The following is a 22,351-nucleotide window of genomic DNA, read 5'->3' as shown; positions in this document are numbered from 1 at the left end:
GGTATATATACTGTTCTTGTGGTGGATAAAGCTTCGATAAAGGCCTGAAGGGAGCGGCCTTGCGAAGACCGCAAGGCAACCGAACAGGGCGGCATTTGCTAAGTATTCATCTTATCGTTTTTAGATAAATAATTTAATAATTACGTGATCGATGGGCGTCTGTGGGTGGCTATCCTTTTGCTTGTTTCCTCTCTTGCTCACTTGCTCATCGCCTCCATCGATGGATGAGCTCGATAGCGGCGAAGCAAACGGCAAATACTACGATGGCTCCATGCCTCGTTCTTTTCGTGCACGAGGATGCTCTATACTTATCTCAATATCTCCGCGATCTTCCTTGCCTATGAGTGCATCAGCTTTGGACCGCGAATGCGCTGACAGGCGTGATGAATGTCGCAATTGTGTTCCCGTGGAACTCCGCAATGCATCTACATCTCAAGTTTAGGCACCCTTTTTTCTAGTCCCGCTCCCACAGCTTTGGTGGAAATGGAAGGAGACAATAGGGTAGGGCTTCATTTATCTCCGACGTGCCTCTTTCTCTCACAAATGTTTTAGGGCAGCTGGGACGTGCCAAGTCGAGCGTGTTGCTGTGATATGAGAGGTTATTTTTTTTTATATCTGAAAGGGTTCTTTCTGACATGAAAAATATCGGTTTGATCATCGACAAGACTCTGAGAGGGACGGATTAGGTGGTGGAAAAATACTGAATGTTCCCAGTTCCAGAATCAGTAAATCAGCGCAATTGGATTGATAGTCACAGTAACATTGTTAATCACTCGGACTCGAGTTTTTGTCGACATCCTCCTCTCACCTGGCGTACGCGGGCTATACATATATTCAAGTAAGCAACAACGCACATCATCATCACTCCATATCGATCCGCTGTCGACGAGAAGGCATGTATCATCATCGGCCTTGGCTGCGAAGCGCCCAAGTACCTCAATATATGCGTCATCGATAGGCTTACTATTGAAAAGGCCGTAAATTAGCTCATGAAGAATGAGCTTGCTAGATTATGGCATAGTTTATTTCTGCTCTAACGCTTGAAAGCAAGGCTTTCTCTTTGCCACATACACGAGGAAAGCACCAGTATTACACTTTTACACCGAATAAGAAGGAAGAGTACGCCTATATGGCGTCTATTGCCCTCAGGCTCATGTCTTATAATTAGCAAGGTAAGCAGTCAGGTGACAGCATGAACGTCTTAACGTCTGAACAATCCGTCTTCATGTCCTCCCAGATGGATCATCAATTCGACATCATCTTTGCAGGAGGTATGTTTTATATAGCCTGTTTGTTACATATTGTCCCCAATCAAAACGTCTGCATCTGTGGTTAGGTGGGACTGCAGCTTGTGTAATCGCCGGCCGTCTTGCTACTGCAGACCCTTCGCTCAGGATCTTGATCGTAGAGGCAGGCCCACACACAAAAGACCTCGAAAAGCATACCCAGCCAACTCATTTTCTTACCAATGTGAAACCAGGAACCAACAGCGAGACGACCTCATTTCACATCGCAGAACCATCCCTTTACCTCAATGGACGTGCCATTGGTGTGCATTGCGGACGCTGTGTCGGTGGCGGTTCGAGTATCAATTGTGAGTGGAATTTGGAATTTGCCATAGTTCTTGACGTTTCTTGTATCCTCACAGTCATGATGTACACAAGGGCTTCGTTGTCGGACTACGACGATTGGGAACGCCTGCATGACAATCCTGGCTGGGGTGCCAAGGATCTTATCCCTCTGATGAGAAAAGTATGTTACTCTTAATGGATCAGCCTTAAATCAGTTTTTATTTATTGGCTCTGCAGAGTGAAACTTATCAAATCAAACCTGGCGAACCCACTCACGGGTATTCAGGCCCTTTGAAAATTTCTTATGGAGGGCTATTCACGAATGTCAGTAAGCAATGTCTGGAAGCCGCCCTCAAATACGACAAAGGACGCGTTGGTGTAGAGGATAGCAATGACTTGTCCACTTGCAACGCATATAGTGTGAGTTTCATACGTTAATCACAGAGTACGTTCTGATGCCGAGGATAGAGATGGGCTCAGTGAGTGCGCAGCATGAAATTTAAAGAATACCTAACGAGATTAGTTCAGGTGGGTCGATGAGGAATCAGGAAAACGGTCAGACACGGCACATCATTACATATATAATCAAGGGCACAACAAGAACTTGCACATTCTCGCCGGGAAGATAGTGAAACGCGTGGTAATAGAGTAAAGGTCTCATCTCACCTATATATCCCATCTTACTGAAAGTGCTAAACCAAGGAACGGCCGTGCAGTGGGAGTGGAGTACACCAACGATCTGTTGAATAATCCCAATAGCGATCAGACGATCCATTTTGCGCAGGCTGCACGTCTGGTCGTTGTTTCTGGTGGTGCATTTGGTTCTCCAACTATCCTTGAGAGATCGGGAGTGGGCGCTAAGGCAGTTTTGGAGAAACATGACGTACATCAGGTTGTCGATCTCCCAGGAGTAGGCGAGAACTATCTAGGTGTGTCAATGCACACAGCTCATAAGCCGTGGAGAATCTAACATACAGCTGCTGGCATCGCGTGTTATACTAACCCGCAGACCATCCTGTCAATTGGCCGGCCTATTTTGCAGAGAGCAATTCTGAAACTTTAGGCCATGTTCACCGTGGTGACGAGAGTGCTATCACTGGTTCGTCTTTTTCTTTCTCAGCTTCCTTGCCATCTATAAGTGAGATCCGGAACATAGATCTGTGGAAGAGAACAGGTAATGGGCTTGTCGCACACAAGTTCGTCTTCACGTGCTTGCTCCTTCACCTGAGATGAAATGCTTTTCGTTAAAGTTCTTTTGGCGGCTACGACGTAGCCATAAAGCTCCGACCTAACACAGAAGAACTGAAGGAGCTGGGACCAGAGTTCGGGGCGAAATGGAAAGCAGATTTCGAGCACAAACTAGACAAACCGGCTGCCATCATTGTTCCGTGTTCTGGGTGAGTTTCATCAGAGGATCGGGTTGCCCACCCACCCTTCTATGCGAGCCCTGAAATGTGAATTTGACTGTATAAATTTGTTGACAGTTTCGTCGGAAATCACGCAGGAGTTCCAGAGCGCGAGTACATGGGAGCATGCTATTTCATTGTGAGGATGTTCCAAGTTAGTTTGTCCAATAATTACCTACCTGTGGTTCAGTGTTACCCTTCGTCCGTCGGCCGGGTTCATATCACATCCGGGAAAAACCCGCATGCTCCCCCTGAAATTCACCCTGGTTTTCTAGAAGAGTAAGATTTTCTTATGTTTACCAATTTCACGCTGTGGATGCTACAGTTGGACTTGTTACTCATTCCAAAACAGTCCTTACGACCTCGCAGTTTTACGCCTCGCATACAAGAAAGGTCGTGAGATCGCGCGTCGCATCCCTCTCTATCGGGGTGAATACCAGCCCAAACACCCAGTATTCCCAGAGGGAAGTGCAGCGGCGTGTAGAGAGGTCAAGGGGCCTGTTCCCATTGACGCACCCGACATTACGTACACCACCGAGGATAATGAGGCCATTGAGACGTACCATCGTCAGATTATGGGAAGTGGACACCATTCGGTAGGTTGGGGTTCACTTGGCTTGTAGTCAACGGTTCAATTTTTGTTTGTCAGTCGGGAACAAATGCGATGAAGCCACGCGAAAGGGGTGGTGTAGTTGATCCTCGATTGAATGTATATGGAGTGAAAGATCTGAAAGTCGCAGGTAAGGGTGATACCTCCTGATCCATATGCTACATTAGAACTTTATTGATTGGTCTTTGACAGACTTGTCTATTGTCCCATCCAATGTCGCATCGGTACGTTCAAAAAAATCTATTTCTCAATGTTTAGAGTCCTGCCTCTAAAGCTTTTGTGGATTTTCACCCTGCAGAATACCTATTCTACTGCAGTAGTCATTGGAGAAAAGGCAGCTGTTCTGATTGGTGAAGATTTAGGAATTGAGGGTGTCTGAGCACTGCAACGAGTACTGTATGGATATGCATGAGCATGAAGGAAATGTCCAATTGTTGAAAGATGAACATACACAGTTTTCTGCTTCACTGTATGGTCCGTGTAATGACTCAGAGGTGAGATTTCTATGCTTGAGCTGGGTCTCGTCGACTGCCCTGGACTTGGACTTAAATGATAAGCAATTTGATTTTTTTCGCATCGCAATTTCTTATGAGTCTGTCCTCTTTGACTTGATTGCCCTAGTTGTTTCTCTCTGTATTACTCGTTACTGGCTCAAACGTTCACGGTCGGTACTGTTACTACCCAAGACCATAAGACTATCTGCAAGCATAGTACTTCCTCGTCTCACAGCCAAAAACATACACAGATCTACATCAAGTACAAACTTCCCGATGTTTCTCATTCCAACAAACCGCAAACCGCACAGTCACAGAAAAGGCGGAAATCGTTCTAGTATGTGCATGGCAACTTACAACTGACGACTTCTATGCAACAGTGATGGCCTGTCGTTAGATCACCACTCACGCGTGATAAGTTATCTAATAGCAAGTTGCGAGGAGGATCTGGTTGTTATCACTCAATTGGTCCCATTTATGGTAATCAGGTCTCATATCTCAGACTATAATAGGTCAACCCAAAGTAGGTGGTGCCTGCCAGTGTTTGGTACTTACACTTTCCGACTGACTTTTTCTCGCACGCGACAGACTGGAGTATCGATACGAAGACGCATATTAGGATGGCTGGCGACGCCAGCTCAGATCTGGAAAATGTATTTTCTATTCACATTGCGATGCTACCTTCGATTTCCCAACGTCTTATCGTGTTTGGGATTATCCGGGTCGATCGTATCATCTCGCAGCAACAGAAGTTCATTTGACGTCAATGATCCAGCTAAATAAGTAACGCTAGTGTCCAATGGCAAAGCGATTGACTGATTATATCTCTCACCTGACCACTTTGCAAGGCCCATGTCGGACTGAGAACGCTCATGGGGCTGTCTCTACACTGCCATCGAACTACGTAACGAGAACGTTTTCTTTTTAGCATTCTGACCAGAGCTCCATTGCTATCCAGGTCCTTTTATCTTGGCAGTTTTACCGAATTTTCGAAGGAACTATACCTTGCCGGACTTTTACTTTTCCAGGTCGCATTGCCCTCTGCAGTCTATATAAATCGAGGCGTGTTGACTACGATTTCCAGGACTCAAGCACTCTTCCCTGTTATCATTCTCGCGTAGGTTTGATCCCTTTTTTCGATGTAAACATTACCATCTATTGACCATCTACTTGCTCTTCCTCAAAAGTCACTTGCATATCGTTTCACGCATCATCAATCTAGGGTTTCGAGCGCCATAGCATCAGAAGCGCTTTTACAGCTTTCAATGGCGAACGACAGAAATCATATTTCTGAGAAGATGAGGTCCATTTCCACGCGAACAATGATTCCACAAAGCTGCTGGCACTCTGGGCTATGCACCACCCGCATAGCTAACATATGGGACGCCTTGAGGGAAATATTAGTACTGGATTGGGGTCACGCGACAATCCGCAGGCAGGGATTCTTCACCCGGGGCTCGAATCACCTCTTCCATCAGTCTACTACTACCGAACGTGGCAATTTATCTCTGAAATTGGCCTCCAGACCAAGAAAACTGTCTTCCTACTTTATAGCCTTTACGATTGTTCTGGCTTTCTGTTCGCTGCCATCGGCTCGTGCAGCAAGTTCTCCCTTTCCCCAGATTTTCACCAACAGTGAATTCAATCCCATGTCTCTCCTCACACTCTTTTTCGACGCCCCCGAGAAGGATCTTTTGGACAGGATGGGCGATATGACATTACTCGCCTGTTTCGGACTTTTTGCCAATCCCACTACTGTCTGGCGCGAATATAGTTCGATGCACATCGACCAAGGATTGAGGTACTATAATCCTCTGAAAGGCATTACGAGTACCGTGGAAGTAGGACAAGTACATCAATTCCTTGTGGCTTTAAGCAAGGGATACACTAAATCAGGTATTGTGGTGCGACTAAAAACGCTCCCCAAAAGACAATGGCTTCCGACTTCGTTCTCTTGGGAGTGGTTTATTGTCAGGCCCTTGTTATTGATAGTCATGATTTACGTCGCTGGCGTGACGTTAGATTACGTAGCCATTGGGGCGCTATGTTCACTTCTTGTGGGACAAGCCATTGCAGTCGTGACTAGCATTGCGGACGGCCCACTAACGCGGACGGAGGAGCAAACAGAGGAGCAGTCAAATGTATTCTTTATGGCTAATGGTGTGACCATCATCGTCAAGGCCCCAGGTCAACTCTTTATCGAAGCCACGTCGTTCAAAGTACCAGGGAAAGCCAACTCACCAGAATCCTTGCGGCTCGTTTCCATGATGTTCTTCATGGGAGGTGTGCTTCTTGTTGGAATGTCTGGGATGTTGTTCCGGATCTCGTATCTTGCTGGGCATATAATCCAAGCCGGCATACTGGTACTTGCCCGTCGGCGGTCATTACGACAGCAAACTGTGAATAGGGTGGAGTGGATCGTGGAGACCGACAAGGTCCAGGGGTCGCTGAATTGCAGGAGAGACAGCTATGTGTGGGCTGTTAGGGAAGTACGGCGGCAGCCCTGGGATGATATGGAATGGCTGCGGATATGGAACCTTGCTACTGGAGAAACATTTTCCTACGTAGAACAGGCGCTAGCGAGTAGTATCAGCTCAAACGACGAGGATAGGAGCATAGAGGATGGGGTTGTTACCATACCTCAGGCTCATAATACTTAAGTTATTCCTACCACAATCTCTCGTCCGTCTTGCCATTAGTGTTTCTCACCTTCAGCGTTCATTTCTTCCATTTCTTGTACTTGTAACTTTGTAAGATTATATAGGTTTTATCTCTTGAATTTATTCTTAACCTAGGCCGCACATTGATACCCCGGCAGGAAACATTTTTAACGTATGTTATCTCTGACATGGTTTGCTATGTCTGGACAGAAAATAATGTGTCAATCTATCGTCCAGCAGTCCGATATCCCTAATCACCTTCCCATACGTTACATGAACAAGTGGAGGGAAGTGTTAGAGTATGGTACAAAGTATGCATTTTCTAGTGAATAACTAGTAAGAAATTTTGAAAGGGGCGCCCTCTGTCCTCTGTCCTACATACGTTGTATGCAACCATTTTAGTCGTTCAACTGAAGGACGTTTTGAGTCTACCCTTATCGCGAGTAGGTTGTGCTTTCTCTTGCGCATAGCGTATAATTACACATATTCTCCCCATCCATTCCCCAACCTCCAACCGGTACCAGTCCCACTGGCAATAGCTAACACAACATACTACTACATTCCACCCTTGTTCAAGTCCTCACATAAGGGTCCAGTAATTTGAGTATTTTTTTCCACCAGAAAAGAAGTTATACAAGACTAGCGTAAGGCCAGAGTCTTTTGAAGTGGTAAACAATTCAGTATACAATGTTCAAATTTAAAGGACGCCGATAAGCATTTCGACAACTTCAGCAAAGGTGAGCAAAACATTTGGGACAGGTCAAGATGTGTAGAAATACATTGCAAACAAGACAAACGGACAATCAAGAATACAACATCCCAAGCGAACATTCAAACGCCCAGGACGAGTGAAAGAAAACAGCAGAAAGTGAAACCAAAGGGAAATCGTAGCCAGCATTATTGTGAGTCATCGCCTAAGCCTCCAATGGCAATCCTGTCACATCGACGCATCATATCTCCCACATGAGTCGGCATCCGCAGGACAGTCTCCTTGTGTAATTCACCTTCACAGCGACCATGACCTTCAGAACAGAGAACGAACCGTCCAAGCCCTCCTTCCAGACCTGTGAACACACAAACTGTCGGTACTCGTTCTGCCTGGAAGTAATAGACCGAACGGGAGACCGTATCTATGAGCGTGTAGACATTGCGGAGCCGTGATGCGATGGAGGCTTGTGAAGGATTCCCTCGGGGGATGTCAGCATTATGTGGTATAGAAAGTGTGGAGCCTCTCGCATTGTAGGAAAAACGAATGGGACCAGGCTCTGTTTTACCACATACCATCCGTGAGGCTTCTTCGACCGTGACAACACCTTTGGCGCCGATAAGCCAAGGCTGAACTGCGTTAACACGCCCAGAATGACCGTAGATGATGAGCCGAGGGGAAACGAAGAGCAAGGTGAAGGAGACACCCATAACGAATATACTCAAGACGCTGCTGACCGCCAGGAGACCGAGGCTCATTAGAAAGATCAGCCAAAAGAAGCGTGGCAGAACGCAGCAGATGAGACGTTTGAACGATTTGTCCCTCTGAAATGCCACCTCCGGAAACCCATTCCACTTCATGACTGCCGCACGACAGTCATCCACTACTACTGCTCCGGTTTTGCTGATCGCAAGAACTTGTATACAAGGCTCCACCTCCCATAATTTGGTGCAGTAGACATCCTCGTCCGAGTACCAGCAGCTGGTTGGCGAGATTTTTCGAGGTAGCATTGATACCATTCTCGCCAAAAATCGATCATTGTAATTGGCAAGAAAGAGCCGTGCAAGTGCCTGTGATTCTGTCTCTAGTAGATTGGGTTCGATACGATGTTCGAAAAAGCCCATTAAAGCATAGACTCTTTCTGCTGGATATGCGGTAAACTCGCTTGCTGATGCATTTGCGACTGAGGACTGCGACGGTGGTCCACTAAAACGACGCCATATAGCGTCCTTCAAAAGTAGCAGGTGTTCTATCCTTCCCAGGGTCTCCCTCCCACCGTACGTGTTGATAATTGCCATTTCTTTGTCATGGTGCTCGTATGCCAAGTTGGCCACTTGATGTAGCCCTATGTCATGAACAGGTCCTAAACCAGTCCCGACTGTGTAGCACAGTGTGCAGCATGGACCGAGGAGTGCCTCGGGAAGTGTCCATACACGACTGCCCCAACTCTTCCAACCTTGGCTACTGGACATATCATCGCTGGTCTCCTTGATCTTGATCAATGTGCGTGAGGCACCCCTGAATACGTCCGCAATGCGGTACAAATCGAGGTTTTTCTCCTCTTGAGATTCTCCAGTACACTGGAAGTCTAACCAATAGGCAGAATGGCCTATAGAGAGACAAGAGTGTTGAATTGACTTTATCAAGACCTCCTTTTGCACATTCTCACCCTCTCCTCTTGTAAAGAAGTCCGACTGTCGATAAGACACAGCTACGTAACGTTGTTGCTTCAAGATCTCTTGTTTGCTGCAGCGTAACCAGCACTTGTGAGCGCGGTCGTACAACATGAGATATCGAGGACAGAGTGCGAAAGTGATTTCCTGGCCGGTTGCATCATGAGGCGTAGGCAACGGCTGCGTCTGGGATTCTCTTTCATAGAGGGAGGGCTCCATGGGAGAAGAAGTAACCCAAGGCAATTCAGAGAAGCCTCTAGGATAAGTTTCATAGTATCCTGTATATAATGGTCCATCGTACGGCGAGAAAAGTGTAAAAGCGAATGATATCAGCGTCACAAGCCAAGTAACTGTGCTTCGAAAATTTGTGGGAGTGTTCTCCAAAAGTGATACAGCAAGGTTATTGACTCTGCGCAGTGAATTGTTGACTTCGACCCTGCCCCGGTCCAGATTGATAGGCTGCAAGACTAGTTCATTGTACGTGCCCGGCATTATCCTTCTCCTGTTCCTTCCATCAAGATCGTTCAATTCAAGATGCAACGAGGGCGGCGTGCGAGACATCATGAATAGTATCCTAGAAAATGTATGTCAGTTATCACAGATAGACGAGCATGAGGACTCCGAACAAACGGTGATGCGTTCTTTTAGAACGTTCGACAGTGAGCTCGAGCACTGGGGAGGACGGATAGCCTCGCTTTATATAGCACAGAAAAATACAATATTTCACGAGGATTGCATATATAGAGAGGGAGGATGCCATGCACTCACGATACGGTACGACATATCAGCAGTACTACAACTAGTAGCATTGCCCATAAAACAACTGGAGTATACGCGAGCCTTTCGGTCCGAAAGTAGTGACAAACGATCTTGTTTAATCAAAGATGGCATGCGAGTCTAAGTCAGCCATCGACGTTTTCAGCGACTAAAACTTACTTACATCATGAAAGTTTGTATTTCCAACGCGACGGAGGTCGGGTAAATTAAACCTGGAGCCTTGCGCGATGTTTGCTGTTGCGGACATCTGGAGTTGAGTTGGCGGATACCGCTAGGACGCCTAGGTACTATAGTACTTTGAAGAAAGAAGCGGGCATAGCGTTTCGGAAGTCCCCCCATTACGGGCAAGCCATTTTGCTGAACAACTATCTGTAAACCAAATTAGATCAGATTGCTAGCAGCTAACCGAGATGGATTGTTCACCATGATATCTAGCCAAAACAACATGTGCGACTGATAGTGCATTATGTAGTTTGAGTGCACCGTCAGCTTGTCGTGCTGTCTCAGTAAGGTGGGAGCTAGATTGCAGCCCGACGGCTGACATGATTTTCCTTCCCTCAATGATCCATTCCTCCTGCAACGTCGCTGATATCGCGTGAATCTCAAATACAACGGTTACTTGGACTTGAGATGGCGCTTCGCCTCGGAACCTTTCTGGTGAGCCGTGAACCTCCGTGAACCCGATTATCGAGAGTAGGCAATTTGCATTTGCTAGTGATTCAGAGCGTCTTGATCTAAGGTAACCAGAGGAATACGTGGGGCGGAACCATGCGTAGATGGAGACGTTGTCGGTCCTTGGCCGCAAATATATATCACGAAGGGACGTCAGGATCGAACGTTTTTTCTTCCATCCTTTTCATCCTTCATCACCCTTTATCGAATGTTGCTATGTTTGTCGTTTACCCCCAAATCATATCATTGCATCTGAGACGAATAAGACGCCCAATTTCAGGGAGCTTTGTGTGTCTAGAGCTGTCTCGCTCTTACCTGCGCTTGGTAATATATTCTCTGAAAATGTCCAACAAGTTTCGCGGTAAAAATTGGACGCCATGTCCTCTGATCAATCGGTCATGGACGGAATGCTACTGGAAAAGGCAAAAAAAGGGATCCTTAGTATACTTGTCCGGTAGCCGAAAAGATAACCCTTACACAGTTAATAGCATCTAAGCCATAGGTTTTCAACGGATCCTCTCCGAAACTCCAGAGGCCGCGGATGGTGCACCTCCCTCCAATCAAACATGTTAGACTACACTCTTCGTTCTGGCTCACATTTCGTCCAGTTAGGTCTGATCGAGTACCATCGTGATATCTCCTAACCCAAGAATGTAAACAAATTGAGAGTGAAACGTTGGGGGAGAGTGCGGGGGGTGGAGGAAAATAGGTGAGAGAGAGAGCGGGACAGAAAGAATGGGTACGTGGAAGAAGAAGGGACCACATATATCCTTCTCACCAACCTTATTCATAGCCCTCCCAAGAAAAGAGCTCAAGCGCCTCCCTTCCTTACGACCTCCTCCTTCGAACACCAAGCTTGGCGAAAAAGGCGTTAAACTGGCTCTCACGCCGTAGCGCGCAATATTCATGTAGGTGGGTGTACGGCCTTGACATTTGATGCACAGGGTTATCATATAGCACATTTCTTTGAGATGTGTACACCTAGTCCTAGCCTTATTTTAAATCGTGACCGGAGTGTAGAACGAATGCGTGCTCACGCGACATGCAGCTGCATGTGCCAGGCCACGAAACGTTGAGACCGCACTCCGAGTCTTCATATGATCATACTGACGACAAGCAAGTATTCGCTCCGCAATATAATTTGTAGGAATATTCCAACTACGTGAGCAAAGTGCTTCTTGGATAGCCTGAAGGACGTTTGTCGTCCATCTCGCGCTAGCACTGGATATCATTGCGAATAAACAGTGTCGCCCTCGTGGGTCCTGTATTAATCATTGTACCCTATACTGACGTCTGGCTTGGTGATGGTGTGGCAGTAGGTGATTAGAATGACGGACGATAGGACAATTTTGAGCCTTGGCAATCCTAATGTATGCCAACATCGTCCACATGGGATGGACCAGTCCATCCAAACAAGCGCGAAGGTCCCACCGACGAACGGATTGAAGACCACTTGAAATTTTACAGGCGTACATGACATTTCCCATTAGTTGTGGCCAAACGAATACGAAGGATTGGTCTTGACGGCGAGCGATTGAGTAGGTCGATTTTCTACAAGTCACGTGTAAGCATATTCACGCTTACCTCCAGCTTGAAATTATTTCCACATTAATCATGATTTTGGTATAATTGCCACTTACAGACGTTAAAGCGAGCCCCCACGGGTAGGGTGAAGATCGTTTGCTGGCCGATAGTCCTGGGCCGACCGCTTTACAGGGGAAAATCGAATAATTCGCGCCCTGATTTTTGCGTCCTTTGCCATTCTTTTCTGTCTCCGCCTTTCTGTCTTCACTTCACTTCAAGATCATCCGTAAATCAAATTTCGTAAACAAGCTAAGAATGTGTCGATGCCAGAGTTTATACTCTGCCTTTAGCCTCGAGCCATATCAAGGAAAACGATGTATTCTCGAAAGCTGAGAAACATAATCATGATTAATTTTGTTACAGTAAACGAGCTATAATTGACTTACCTGTACACCGAAGACTCTAGATGATGTTCAAGCAGCGTACACGGTGTAAAACTTCCATTCACCAAAGTACACACCAGGAAAACGTTTTCTCGTCTGTATCGACCATTTCCAACTCGAACCATCGAATACAAAGGCTCACTAAAAGTGCCCAAGTAATAACGGTAGGAACTGAGTTGGTTTCACAAGTTCAACAAGCAGTTGCCAGTGGTGAAAAGCACATGAATTGCAGGAGTTCAAGCAAACGTCCAAGTTGCAAACTTGAACGTGATCTGCGGCACTCCGCGGAATATCCCGAGAAAGTTCCTTCTCAGGCTGAATCATTCCCTGCAGCGGCGTCTGCAGTCTCAGGTCTCAGTGAATATCCCGTTCTAAAGCTCATTTTCTTTACCCCAAGGACCCTTACTCAATCCATTCTTCAGCATCGTTCCGAAAAATTTCCTCAGGAGATAGGCAATATCAGGCACCACCAACATTGTGCCATTCATCATTCCAAGGGCCGGTCAATCATAACATCCTGTCAACTTTACGGGCTTTTCTGGTGACGATGATGCGCAGAAGATGTAGGACAGTTTAAGCCTGGTCTGGAAGCAAACCCCTACATTGGAGTTTATGGTGGAAGATAGAGTAGAGGTCTTGGTCGACGATAAGGGTGAAAGGGCAGAACTGGCTGCTGCGACTAGGGAACTAAGAGCTGTCAGTAGTTTCGTTTGTAGTCACTATCGTACCTTTTACTCAATATATGTGCATCCTGTTACATTTGTTGTAGGTCCATCCGTATGAAGAGATTGCATATGACGTTTATCGATTAGAACATAGACAAACGTGGAGGCTTCGTCGTTCTTGGTTTTATCGAATCTTGCTTTGAATGAGGAAATTTAGCCCCCCCATCACCAGGCTTGTCTACCCTGGATCGGATTACTGGAGACGTGTTTCTCTTCGTCGCATTTTATGCATGGATACCAAGCGCTAGTGTCACCATCGACGGTTCCTCCTACCAAATAATGTCCATGAAGTCGTATATTGCAATGTGACATAATGTTGCAAAATCGTATATGAATTGCGATGTCTATTTCCCAATAACTTGACCTGCGATCGATTGTGAGTATTTGGCTCATTATTATCTGTCATAGCATTGAATGTACTTCAGCAATTCATTTCCTACGGCGCAAGGATGGATGAAGACAACCATTCCTTGGCATTTGATCCAGAGTCTCGTGTCAAGCTTATTTTCCTCGCACCTAGAAGTTCCACGCAAGATATTCTGCAATATCTCTTGAAGAAAATTCCTCGGGAGCTAGGAAGCATCAGTCCACATAAACACAGCGCCTTCATAACCTCAGGAGCGGGTGAGTTTGAACTTGCGAGTCTTGTCATATTGATCAACCATTTATTTAAAATCAATATATGTCTGGTGCTGAGCGCGTAGACGAGAATAAAGTGGAGATGGTTGTCAATGGGAGTGTGGAAGTGCTTCGGAGCGCAATCAATGAGCTGAAATTGGTGAGCTTCTTTTAATTAGCCTCACGGTACGTCGTTTACAAAATAAATTGTACTTTCCCAAGGTACATCCGTTTGAGGAAGTGGGTTATGAAGTATATCGCTTGGAATGTGCCTCTTAGCCGTAATACAAGATTTACCTAGCTCAAAGTCAGGTCCGAGTTAATTCCCCCTGATCCTTCATATGTGTGACGCAGACCATGAGATGACGGTATACGAAGCTTCGTTCTGACAGATAGGTGACTGCGGCTAACCAATCATTGAAATATAATAGATGTAAGCCATAACACTCCAACAGTCTGCAAGTACTAACGTCTTTGGTAAGTCACTTTCTAAGTATATGTCGTTTTTACGAAGTTGATCCATCAGTTTATGGTTGATATGAAGTTGAATTTGTCGTGAATGGCATCCAGGGAGGTGATGGTTGCCGGTGATGAGCCGTGGCTGGTATGCGTCTTTTTGGAAGAGTGCTATGTTGTGGTGCTGATAGCTACCAAAGGTGTATCGGTACAACGAATGCCATCGCGAGGAGTACTGTTTGGATGACTTACCTTAATAAAAGTGACCTCATTTTAAACGATATCACAGAACAACGGTTCGCCAAGGAGGTGATGAATCGGGGGTGCTCATCATCTGGTTTGCGGGAGCGACGCCAGGGTGTCCCTTTTGTCCATGAAGAAGAGGTGAATAAGTGAGTGGTCGTGGGTGCTACCAAGGTGATTAACTCGTGGTCTCGTGAGTTGTTCATAGGCTGCGACGTCGGAGAGAAATTGCGATATAATGGTGCTGGTGTCCATAAGCACATTGTGCATCTGCTTGCTTGGGTACCTTCACCGTCAAGGCTGCGGGCGTCGTCTTCGGTTTACCGTTCTTGAAAGTACACTGAAGTACACGAAATACTTTCCCGTCATACAAAGTATTTTGTAGGGCCCAGATTCTTCACTGTGGCTTGGAGGTAGGCACGGTCAAAGCCTCACAACGGTGACATGACCTGCCAACCTCCCGGCACGTTCTTCCCGACTTGCCTTCTTCAGAAGGGCAGGGGAAAGTTAAATTAGTGGGAGCAAAGAACATGTGTAGTGTGCGGTGTGTCTTTTGTGCCCTACGAAATTGTCAGAGGTGCTGATATATACTTGTTAGAATGAGGGGATAGTGCCAAAGCCAATGTGAAATTGTGAAACCGTAATAGCTTTGAGCTTTGCCCCTGTATGTGTGGCTGTTTGGCCCATTGACTGGTCCATAGGCAAGCATTTGTGGACGAGGAAGTGTGATCTGTCCTCGGAAGTTACCACTCCGCTTCTTTATGGTGGCCTTCGCGGAAATATATCTGGCGACGCGACGCGACTTGTTGCTTTGCTTTTATTGACCGGTACCCGCTAAAACCCCTTACTCTCTCCTTCTCATCTTTCCATCCAAAGTCATCCCTCTCAGTTGACATTTATTGCCTGCTACTACTTCTTTACTTCATCGTCTTCCCGTCCAAACTCATCCCTCTCAGTTGTCGTTTCTTACCCCCTACTACTCCTCATCTTCCCCATCCAAACTCGTCCTTCTCAGTCGACTTTTCCTGCCACCTACTACTTCTCTACTTCATCATCACTTCTCATCTCCCCTCCCACACTCCTCCCTCTCAGTCGACTTTTCTTGTCACCTACTACGCCTTTACTTCATCATCACGATCATGTCCTCCTCTGTGGATCTCGACATCAACGAATTCATGAAATTCGATGACCCCAGCTTATTCGACGACAATGTGTCGGTTAGGTATGTATCCTGTCTCTTTCTACACCTTATAACTGACCGTCATCTGCTCTTCTTCTATAGCGATAATTTAGGACTTAACATAAATCCACACGCCGTTCCCCAACAAGTACCCGGCACAGATGGTCAAATGGATGCGCTCCCTCACTACGTTGGCGACGCAGGCGTCGAACCCAACGCGTATCCAGCAACACACATCGCGCCCACCCCCGACCTTGTTGGGTGGCCTGATAGTCGTACTGTTCATTCAGTTTGTCCAGCGGATCTGGAAGGGTAAGTATTTGGATATCTCTATTCACTCGTATAGTCACTGATACTCGTTTACAGGTTACCGCCTTCGATGATCACACATCCCTGGGCCCCACCTCCTCCAGAAACTCTTGATGAGACACACTATTCTATTGCACTCCGCGCGTATTGCATGTTAAACGAAGATATTCCTCCTCGTCAAACTACCGAGGGGCACACTAAAGAAACCTTCAACGTGTATGAATCAGAAACTGAACTAGATCAAGCATCGCATAACCCTGTAGCTCACCCCGATCGTTCTGATGCTGTATTGGGAGGGGCCCAAAGCGAAGATGTACCTCCAATTGATATCGAGCCTCCACTTTCCGAAGGGTATGTCACATCTCTAGCCGCTCAGGCTGGTACTGACATCTTTGTGCCTTCCAGCGGAGCGCTCGCACCCGCTGCTGCGTATGCTACTGATACATGTAACGAGTGAGTATTCCCTATTTTTTTTTTTTGATTATCTCTTATAACACCTACTAATTTCTGCCATCCTATCCTATAGGGACCATGTGTCGAGCACCATCAATGCCACTGAAGTTACCACTGCAAACGGCAGTCACGCTCAGCACACTTGCCAGGCTTCGCACAGTGACTTTAACCAGGACGGCTTCACTTCTGCGGGCACCCCTCCTACGAACAATGTGGCAGGACCTGCGTCCCAGGAAGACATCTCCTTCAATTATGATTATTCTGCCACTCAGCACGCTTGCCAAACTTCGTACAGTGACTTTGACCAGGACGGCTACACCTCTGCAGGTACCCCTCCTACGAACAATGTGGCAGGACCTGTACTCCATAATGACATCTCCTTCAACTATTCTGCCGCTCAGCACGCTTGCCAGGCTTTGTACAGTGACGTTGACCAGGACAGCTTCACCTCTGCAGGTACCCCTCCGACGAGCAATGTGGCAGGACCTGCGCCTCAGGAAGACATCTCCTTCAACTATTCTGCCGCTCAGCACGCTTTCCAGGCTTCGTACAGTGACGTTGACCAGGACGGCTACACCTCTGCGGGTACCCCTCCCACGAGCAATGTGGCAGGACCTGTACTCTATAATGACATCTCCTTCAACTATTCTGCCGCTCAGCACGCTTGCCAAACTTCGTACAGTGACGTTGACCAGGACGGCTACACCTCTGCGGGTACCCCTCCTATGAACAATGTGGCAGGACCTGTACTCCATAATGACATCTCCTTCAACTATTCTGCCGCTCAGCACGCTTGCCAGGCTTCGTACAGTGACGTTGACCAGGACGGCTACACCTCTGCAGGTACCCCTCCTACGAACAATGTGGCAGGACCTGTACTCCATAATGACATCTCCTTCAACTATTCTGCCGCTCAGCACGCTTTCCAGGCTTCGTACAGTGACGTTGACCAGGACAGCTTCACCTCTGCAGGTACCCCTCCGACGAGCAATGTGGCAGGACCTGCGCCTCAGGAAGACATCTCCTTCAATTATAATTATTCTGCCGCTCAGCACGCTTGCCAGGCTTCGTATAGTGACGTTGACCAGGACGGCTACACCTCTGCAGGTACCCCTCCTACGAACAATGTGGCAGGACCTGTACTCTATAATGACATCTCCTTCAACTATTCTGCCGCTCAGCACGCTTGCCAGGCTTCGTACAGTGACTTTGACCAGGACGCCTACACCTCTGCGGGTACCCCTCCGACGAGCAATGTGGCAGGACCTGCGCCCCAGGAAGACATTTCCTTCAATTATTCTGCTCAGCACGCTTTCCAGTCTGCGTACAGCGCCTTTAACCAGAACGGTTTCACTTCTGCGGGTACCCCTCCGACGAGCAATGTGGCAGGACCTGCGCCCCAGGAAGACGTCTCCTTCAATTATCCTACCACTCAGCACGCTTTCCAGTCTGCGTACAGCGCCTTTAACCAGAACGGCTTCACTTCTGCGGGTACCCCTCCCACGAGCAATATGGCAGGACCTATGCTCCAACAAGGCATCCCGCCCGATTTTTCTGCCGCTCAGCACGCTTTCCAGGCTGCGTACAGCGCCTTTAACCAGAACGGCTTCACTTCTGCGGGCGCCCCTCCCACGAGCAATATGGCAGAACCTATGCTCCAGCAAGGCATTCCCCCCAACTTTTCTGCCCCTCAGCTTCAGCCTACACAGGGTGTTCGGTTCAAACATTGGCAGGCCCCAGCCCCCTCCACGGGCGCTGCCACCAATAACGCCCCGACGATGCAGCCCGTTGCCTCCACTTCTTCCACCCCGCCTGCCGTCAACCCCGCTCCCCCCGCCAGCACTTCCAGCCTCACCAGCCCCACGTTCGTCTGCGGCTGGGGCCCCGTGCCCTGCGGCCGGTCGATCCGCAAAAGCAACGTCAAAGCGCATCTCACGAGGTATCACGGTATGAAAAGCAAGCTGCAGGATATGGTGTCTTGTCAGTGGGAGGGGTGTAGCGAGGAGTTGCTGCTCGCCAATATCAGCCGACACTTTGCTACGACGCACTTTCCCATTTGTTTGGCTTGTTCGGAGTGTGGTCAGCAGTATACGAGGCTCGATGCGGTGAGGAGGCATATTGTGCGCAACCCGTCGACTTGCAAGGGTGCGAGACCGATCCGGATTAGACGACAGGAGTGAGGGATACCTGGTGTATCATCATCGACCATCGCTTTCCTTTTTGTATTGGTGAGCCTACCCCTTGGGTGTTCTATCGGCGATGACTGATTCTTTTGGCTCCAGTCAGTGTATTGCTTCAAAGTTGACATGTTCTCGATTGTTTCAATTTCTTTTCTTACGATACCCATATCTGCCAAAAAAAACAAAAAACAACAAAAACAACAAAAAACCAAAAACTACCTACACACGCTCCTTTACGTCGACGTTCTCCGATTGCTTTATCTTTCACTCGTTTTGTCTTCTGCTTACATCGTGCTATCTGTCTCTAACACCAGCATCTTCTACAACGTGTAGCCATATCGCCACGCTCTCTTATCTCTGACTTGCTTTTTACCTTTTCACTCTTTTAGTTTTCATTTTTTTTGCTTACGTCCTGGCATCTGTCTCTAACACCAGCATCTTCTACAACGTGTAGCCATATCGCCACGCTCTCCTATCTCTGACTTGCTTTTTACCTTTTCACTCTCTTAGTTTTCATCTTTTCTGCTTACGTCCTGGCATCTGTCTCTCACCAGCATCTCCTACATCCCTGACCTGACCTGCAGCCTTATCGCCCCTCTCTTACCTCTCACACGCCGTACTCATATCATACTCACTCTCTCTGACCCTACCTTCTTTTTCTGATATGACAGGCATTTTGGCCACCCGTTTTGCGAACAATATATTTGGTTATTGATTAGTTGACCTGCTCGCCCTAAGATATGTCAGCGTGTGACACTGAATATTCTCTTTTATCGCCTTCTTTCGACGACAACAAAAAAAGTGTGACAGAGATGGTGTGATGGCAAGTGAGTCCCTGCAAACCACAAGGTCACATCTCGACCCCCTCCGAGTCGTAAGGTGTCAAAAGTAAATTAAAAAAAAAAAAAAAAAAAGATAAAATGCCTCTGGCCAGCGTGATACTGAGATAACCATTTATCACGATGAAAACGAATACTGAATAACGATGCATATGTGTCGACAATACCTCACGCGTCACACGATTCTCGTCCCATGCCTGGGGAATTCCTATTTTATTTTATTTCTTTTCAAATGAAAAAAAGACCGAGACGTGCAAGTGGTTCATACAATACTGTCACACCATCCTGGTCCTATCCTGAGGTATTGATTTTATATATTTTTTCAAAAAGAGTGAGGCGTACCTTGATCGATATCATACGATACTGACCTGTCAGTGTCTATAACACAGCTAAATTGTGAAATGGATGCACAGTCCCACAGCCGGTCTATACGACTCACCCGACTCACCCGACTCACCCCAGAAAGAACAAGAACAAGCAGCATCACGCTCTTCAGCTTCAGCGCTTCAGCCTCTTCATCAATAGCGCCTGCAAGCTAGTATTGATTAATATGGGCTGGCGTGTGCTTATAACGGGGAAACGCAGACGTTCCGGCGAAACAAGTAGAGGCGAGTTTGATATGGATCGTCAGTCGACACAGCCGTCCTTCACTCGTGTCCGTTTCCCTTGGCATCGTCACATAGATCCCAGCTAAGCGCCGATGTATCAGAGCCCCCAAAAAAAAAATCAGGATCGCAGAAGCGTGATAACAGAACCGGGGGGGGGATTCGTCAGATTCGTCAAATTCGTCCGAAATGGACTCCCCGCACCCGAGAGTTCAACGTCCAACGTCCATGTTTCAAATGGCGTGGTGCGCTGGGTGCACACCCCCCCAGGCCCGAGGTGTGAGATCTGGAAGGCCTGAAAGTCTCAAGGCGATCCATGTCGACGTTGATAATCCATGACGCTCACTCACCAGTCCTGACGGTGTCTAACCAGGTTTCAAAGCCAAGCAAAGGGCAAAGGGAAGGAACTTGAAGAAAAGGCCGCTCTCATCAAATTTCTAATTTTCCAGATCAGCGACACCGAACCCCCAGGACTCGGGACTCATCTCAGCATCTCAGACTTGCCTGTGAAAACCGTTTCACGACGAGCCGGTCCATGTTAAATTTAAATTTAAACAAGCGTGAATGACCAGTACCGTCATCGTTGCGGTCATCAGGGACATACTTCGCAGATCGGAACTCTTACCTTGTCAAGTTTGAGCCCCCCACACAGACGCTATCGCTATCGCTGTCTGCGTTTTCTCCAGTTTCCACTTCCTTATCCGCGTGTGCGTCCTTCAAAGCTGTCCGTACGACGAAAACGGAAAACAATCGTGAACGAGAACCGCGAACCGTGCCAATGCTCCAGCTCCATACCGGTGTTGATGTGAAATTGAAAAGACACAGCAAAGCAAAGCGTGGCGTTACTTAGCTGCTTGTAACACCCTCACAGCCTTCACAGCGTCTACGAGGCGAGCGACCGAGCGAACCTGAGCGAAGCGTCTACTTGAAAAAGCGGGCTTGAGAAAACGGGCACAGACGCCGCCGCCATCATTGACACTGGCATCGCCGCAAGACTCTGGAGGGTAGGCGTGAGAGCCTGGGAGGATAAAAGTCGGTGACGAGTGCCGCTGGTTTGAAGTTGCGACTTGTTGACACCCGTCTCAGTGGTCACCTACCACTCTCCCTCCTCGCAGCGTTGAGACAGTTCCAGAAATGAAAAATTGAAAGCGAATCAGAGACGTTGATCCGGACGCAGGCCCATGCGGAGTAGTGGTGTCTCGGATCCCAAACCAGAAAAAGTGAACGACTGCGGGATGCACAGCCCGGGGAGTGAAGATTTCCAAGAACGTGGGGAGTCAAAGCTGTGCAAACTGTGCTAAAAGACGCCTCTCGCGCCCGCCGTCGCGTGTGTAGTGAACAGCCCTAGGAAGTAGTTTACGGCGATAAGAGCCCCGCACGAGAGCGGCTGTCAGAGTGGTTTGTTGATAAGTACGCTAGTGTGGATTGCTTTTTTCTCTTCTCCTCTTCTCCGTTGTGCTAGTCGCTTCGCATTCATTCCGACTAACTACTGTTTTCTGATATAGTAATTGATTATAGTTTACAGGTTTGTGACGGTGAGGCGCAGTCCGAGAGACATTTTTCGACAGCCAGCGATAGGAAGTGGAGATGGGGCCTGGGAATATGGTGGTGGTGGTCTCTTCGACGTCGAGCTCTACACGGCAGGCAACAGCAGCTGGATCGTCGACGCCTAGTGCAAGTGCGAGGTCGAGTAGGGGAGGAGGGATGAGCACAGGAGCGATATGCGGAACGGTTATCGGGTCAGTGGTGGGTGCGCTGCTGATCGGGGTTGGAATATGGATAGCGGTGCGGGGACGGAGGAGAGGAGGGAGGGTACGTGAGAAGGGTCGGAGGGTGGATGGTACGGCTGGGTACGAGGAGGAGGGAGAGACGTACGAGATTGGGGCAAGGGGATACCGTTCGGTGCCCAGTCGGAGGGTGGATGGTACGGCTGGGTACGAGGAGGAGGGAGAGACGTACGAGACTGGGGCAAGGGGATACCGTGCGGTGGCCAGTCGCACGCAGCATGCATCGTCGCCGTCGCAGAGTGGATCACCCGCGCGCACGGGTCTGGAGTCGTTCGAGGTGACGCCGCTGTCGTGGCCGCCGTCTGGGCCAGTAGTCGACAACGCAGGAAGGGACGGGGCGGGGCGGGGACGGAGGGAGCGGCATGGGCGGACGTCGTCTGATACGGCGCCGCTGCTGCCGAGGATGGAGGTGACAGGCGA

The 22,351-nt window shown here is 48.0% G+C and overlaps 7 protein-coding genes across 7 annotated transcripts; 5 read left to right on the top strand and 2 right to left on the bottom strand.

The window, feature by feature from the left end:
• Positions 1-1,225: 1,225 nt before the first annotated feature.
• Positions 1,226-4,048, top strand: SERLADRAFT_491427 (uncharacterized protein; the record flags this gene model as incomplete). Its single annotated transcript, XM_007317139.1, has 16 exons — positions 1,226-1,271; positions 1,337-1,594; positions 1,649-1,752; positions 1,809-1,991; positions 2,040-2,050; positions 2,100-2,219; positions 2,274-2,500; positions 2,581-2,670; positions 2,728-2,767; positions 2,822-2,968; positions 3,056-3,116; positions 3,168-3,256; positions 3,330-3,573; positions 3,627-3,717; positions 3,780-3,811; positions 3,886-4,048. 16 exons carry the CDS (start codon positions 1,226-1,228, stop codon positions 3,964-3,966), a joined length of 1,824 nt encoding a protein of 607 aa, XP_007317201.1.
• A 1,713-nt stretch (positions 4,049-5,761) lies between these two features.
• SERLADRAFT_462794 (uncharacterized protein) lies at positions 5,762-6,877 on the top strand (the record flags this gene model as incomplete). Its single annotated transcript, XM_007316216.1, has 1 exon — positions 5,762-6,877. One exon carries the CDS (start codon positions 5,785-5,787, stop codon positions 6,739-6,741), a length of 957 nt encoding a protein of 318 aa, XP_007316278.1.
• Positions 6,878-7,638: 761 nt separating this feature from the next.
• Positions 7,639-10,144, bottom strand: SERLADRAFT_435947 (uncharacterized protein; the record flags this gene model as incomplete). The annotated part of the gene is made up of 5 exons (XM_007316215.1): positions 7,639-9,056; positions 9,117-9,694; positions 9,747-9,814; positions 9,889-10,017; positions 10,061-10,144. 5 exons carry the CDS (start codon positions 10,142-10,144, stop codon positions 7,639-7,641), a joined length of 2,277 nt encoding a protein of 758 aa, XP_007316277.1.
• A 1,565-nt stretch (positions 10,145-11,709) lies between these two features.
• Positions 11,710-12,062, bottom strand: SERLADRAFT_462793 (uncharacterized protein; the record flags this gene model as incomplete). Its single annotated transcript, XM_007316214.1, has 2 exons — positions 11,710-11,850; positions 11,907-12,062. 2 exons carry the CDS (start codon positions 12,054-12,056, stop codon positions 11,785-11,787), a joined length of 216 nt encoding a protein of 71 aa, XP_007316276.1.
• Positions 12,063-12,963: 901 nt separating this feature from the next.
• On the top strand, positions 12,964-13,634 carry SERLADRAFT_384337 (uncharacterized protein; the record flags this gene model as incomplete). The annotated part of the gene is made up of 2 exons (XM_007316213.1): positions 12,964-13,232; positions 13,306-13,634. The coding sequence occupies 2 exons, from the start codon at positions 13,149-13,151 to the stop codon at positions 13,402-13,404; spliced, it is 183 nt and encodes a 60-aa protein (XP_007316275.1).
• Positions 13,635-13,710: 76 nt separating this feature from the next.
• On the top strand, positions 13,711-15,021 carry SERLADRAFT_414289 (uncharacterized protein; the record flags this gene model as incomplete). The annotated part of the gene is made up of 6 exons (XM_007316212.1): positions 13,711-13,885; positions 13,966-14,039; positions 14,102-14,247; positions 14,311-14,356; positions 14,625-14,727; positions 14,964-15,021. 3 exons carry the CDS (start codon positions 13,711-13,713, stop codon positions 14,156-14,158), a joined length of 306 nt encoding a protein of 101 aa, XP_007316274.1.
• A 696-nt stretch (positions 15,022-15,717) lies between these two features.
• On the top strand, positions 15,718-18,700 carry SERLADRAFT_407011 (uncharacterized protein; the record flags this gene model as incomplete). The annotated part of the gene is made up of 5 exons (XM_007316211.1): positions 15,718-15,800; positions 15,861-16,070; positions 16,125-16,418; positions 16,473-16,520; positions 16,594-18,700. The coding sequence occupies 5 exons, from the start codon at positions 15,718-15,720 to the stop codon at positions 18,698-18,700; spliced, it is 2,742 nt and encodes a 913-aa protein (XP_007316273.1).
• Between the last annotated feature and the right edge of the window lie 3,651 nt (positions 18,701-22,351).

Source organism: Serpula lacrymans (assembly GCF_000218685.1).
Source record: "Serpula lacrymans var. lacrymans S7.9 unplaced genomic scaffold SERLAscaffold_5, whole genome shotgun sequence".
NCBI classification, from domain to species: Eukaryota; Fungi; Basidiomycota; class Agaricomycetes; order Boletales; family Serpulaceae; genus Serpula; species Serpula lacrymans.
The sequence above is the reverse complement of the archived record's forward strand: the minus strand, read 5'-3'. Positions and strand labels throughout refer to the sequence as shown.